Source organism: Lathyrus oleraceus, chromosome 7, assembly GCF_024323335.1.
Source record: "Lathyrus oleraceus cultivar Zhongwan6 chromosome 7, CAAS_Psat_ZW6_1.0, whole genome shotgun sequence".
Classification (NCBI taxonomy): domain Eukaryota; kingdom Viridiplantae; phylum Streptophyta; class Magnoliopsida; order Fabales; family Fabaceae; genus Lathyrus; species Lathyrus oleraceus.
In genome coordinates, this window is record NC_066585.1 from 490,303,266 (window position 1) to 490,305,490 (window position 2,225).

The 2,225-nt window shown below is 35.2% G+C and overlaps 1 protein-coding gene across 1 annotated transcript; it reads right to left on the reverse strand.

Moving 5' to 3' along the window:
* Positions 1-397: 397 nt before the first annotated feature.
* On the reverse strand, positions 398-1,946 carry LOC127104501 (uncharacterized). Its single transcript, XM_051041686.1, has 4 exons — positions 1,660-1,946; positions 1,323-1,616; positions 1,156-1,232; positions 398-924 (listed from the first exon to the last, which is right to left on the reverse strand). The coding sequence occupies exons 1-4, from the start codon at positions 1,944-1,946 to the stop codon at positions 398-400; spliced, it is 1,185 nt and encodes a 394-aa protein (XP_050897643.1).
* Between the last annotated feature and the right edge of the window lie 279 nt (positions 1,947-2,225).

A 2,225-nucleotide genomic window follows, 5' to 3' on the forward strand; every position in this document is an offset into this window, starting at 1 on the left:
CGCGGATGGAAAAATGACAGAGTCGCCATCATCCTTTATTCATTCCTAAGGAATAGGGAAGTAATGATAAAACCTAATTGTTAAGGTAAGATACTAGGTTCGGGAGTCAATTAGGTAAGGGGAAGGTGTTAGGCACCCCTTACCTCTATTGTATTCAATGAGATCCTCCTACAATTCTAGGGTTAGTGTATGTTTCTAAGGTGTTTACTTTAATATTTATTGATTATTTATCTACTTATTTACATGAGGTATTACATTCAAATGGATGAGAGACCTAAAAAGGTTTTTTATAATCGTACTCGCTAGAGTTCACAACTTTATGCCTACGTACCTCCGCATTAGGCGAGGGATCAGAGTACCGTAGTTCTTCTTGAAAATGTTGGTTGGTTAGTTGTTTTTATCCCTTGAAAACTCTTGCATCGGGGACAGAAAAATGATTTTTTGGAAAATGTACATCTCGGCTAAAAGTTTTAACATTTAAACCTTGGGTACCTCTACCATCATATCTTCCCTCATGACGAGACTCGGGAATTCCTATAGAGTTAGCTTCTGAAAAATACATTATACAAAACTCAATATCTTCTTTTGTGATGTACCGTTCAACAATCAAAGCTTCTTGACGGTGATGACTCTTTATATACGCTTTGAATATCTTCATGTAACGCTCTACAAGATATATCCATCGTAAATAAACTAGACCACAAATTCTAATCTCCCTTACTAGATGAACAACTAAGTGAACCATAATGTCAAAGAATGATAGAGGGAAAAACATCTCTAATTGACACAATATAATTACAGCCTCATGTTCCAACTCGTCTAAATTTTCAGGATTAATGACTTTACTACATATAGCATTGAGGAATAAGAACAATCGGGTTATAGTTACCCTTATATTCCTTGGTAAATTGTCACGGATAGCCACTAGTAGAAGTTATTGCATCAAGACATGATAATCATGATATTTTAAGCCAACTAATTTGTGATCGTCTCTGACACAAGTTTCTTCACATTTGATGAGTACCCTTGGGGAACTTTGATACCATGCAAACAATCACAAAAAAATTTCTTTTTCTTTTTTAGACACAATGTGATAGGCCGGGGGAAAATATGTTTTATTTCCTGTTTCTTTTGGGGCTAACTCTTGTCGTATACTCATCACCACCATATCTTCACGGGATTCCGTAATATCTTTTGTCTTGTCTTTAATGTTGAGAAGTGTTCCAATTAAACTATCACATACATTTTTCTCCACATTCATCACATTAAGACAATGTCTTACATCAAGACTAGAACAATATGGAAGATCAAAGAACACCTACATCTTTTTCCAACTATTTTTCTCCAAGTTCCCTCTTTGTTTATCTTTTAGTCTCTTTCCAAAGACAACCTTAACGTGTTGTAGTCTTTTATAAACTTCCTTCCCGGTTAAGTGCTTTGGAGCAAAACTAAACTCCTTCTCTCCATTAAAAGCCTTCCGCAATATACGGTATGGATGATTAGGTCTAAAAAAAACTTGACGTCCAAGATAAACAGTTTTTTTTTCATTTTGTAATTGGCGGTGGCGTGTATCAGATTCACATATAGGACACGCTTTATGTTCCTTGACGTTGTATCTAGACAAATTACTGTATGCAGGAAAGTCATTGATTGTTCAACCTTGGAGATAAGTTGTAAATTATGAGAAGAACAAGCCATGACATATGGTTAGTACTCAAATTACGAAAACAGTTCATTTCGTCAATGGTAAGTCCAAGCCTATGGTTCTTCGACTCTAGTGCAAAATCTGGAAATAGGGAATCAATTTTCTTCCATTGTAATGAATCGGCTACATGGAGAATTTTTCCATCAAACACTCTTTCATCTAAATGCCATCTAATATTCTTTTCATCATTTGTATTAGCAAACAATCTCTTGAGCCTTTGAATTACCGGTAGGTACCACATTACCTTGGAAGTAACATCCTTTCTTATTACACTATCATTGTCTTCGACAATATTAGCCTTCTTCTTGTAGTGTGACTCCCCACATCTCGGTCACTCCTTCAAATTTTCATATTCTTTTCAATATAATATGCAATCATTACGACATGCATGTATTTTGACATAATCCAAACCCATTAGACACAACATTTATTTGGCCTCATAATTATGGTTCGACAACGTGTTACCTTATGGAAGCATTTCTTGTAACAATTCAAGCAACTCAGTGAAACTTTTATTCGT

What these genes read in the sequence shown, in the direction of transcription:
- LOC127104501 (XM_051041686.1), bottom strand. Translation starts at nt 1,946, where the DNA reads ATGTGGTACCTACCGGTAATTCAAAGGCTCAAGAGATTGTTTGCTAAT. An exon ending in ATTTACAACTTATCTCCAAG is followed by an intron (nt 1,617 to 1,659) that starts GTTGAACAATCA and finishes TAATTTGTCTAG; the next exon opens with ATACAACGTCAAGGAACATA. An exon ending in TGAAGATATGGTGGTGATGA is followed by an intron (nt 925 to 1,155) that starts GTATACGACAAG and finishes AACTTCTACTAG; the next exon opens with TGGCTATCCGTGACAATTTA.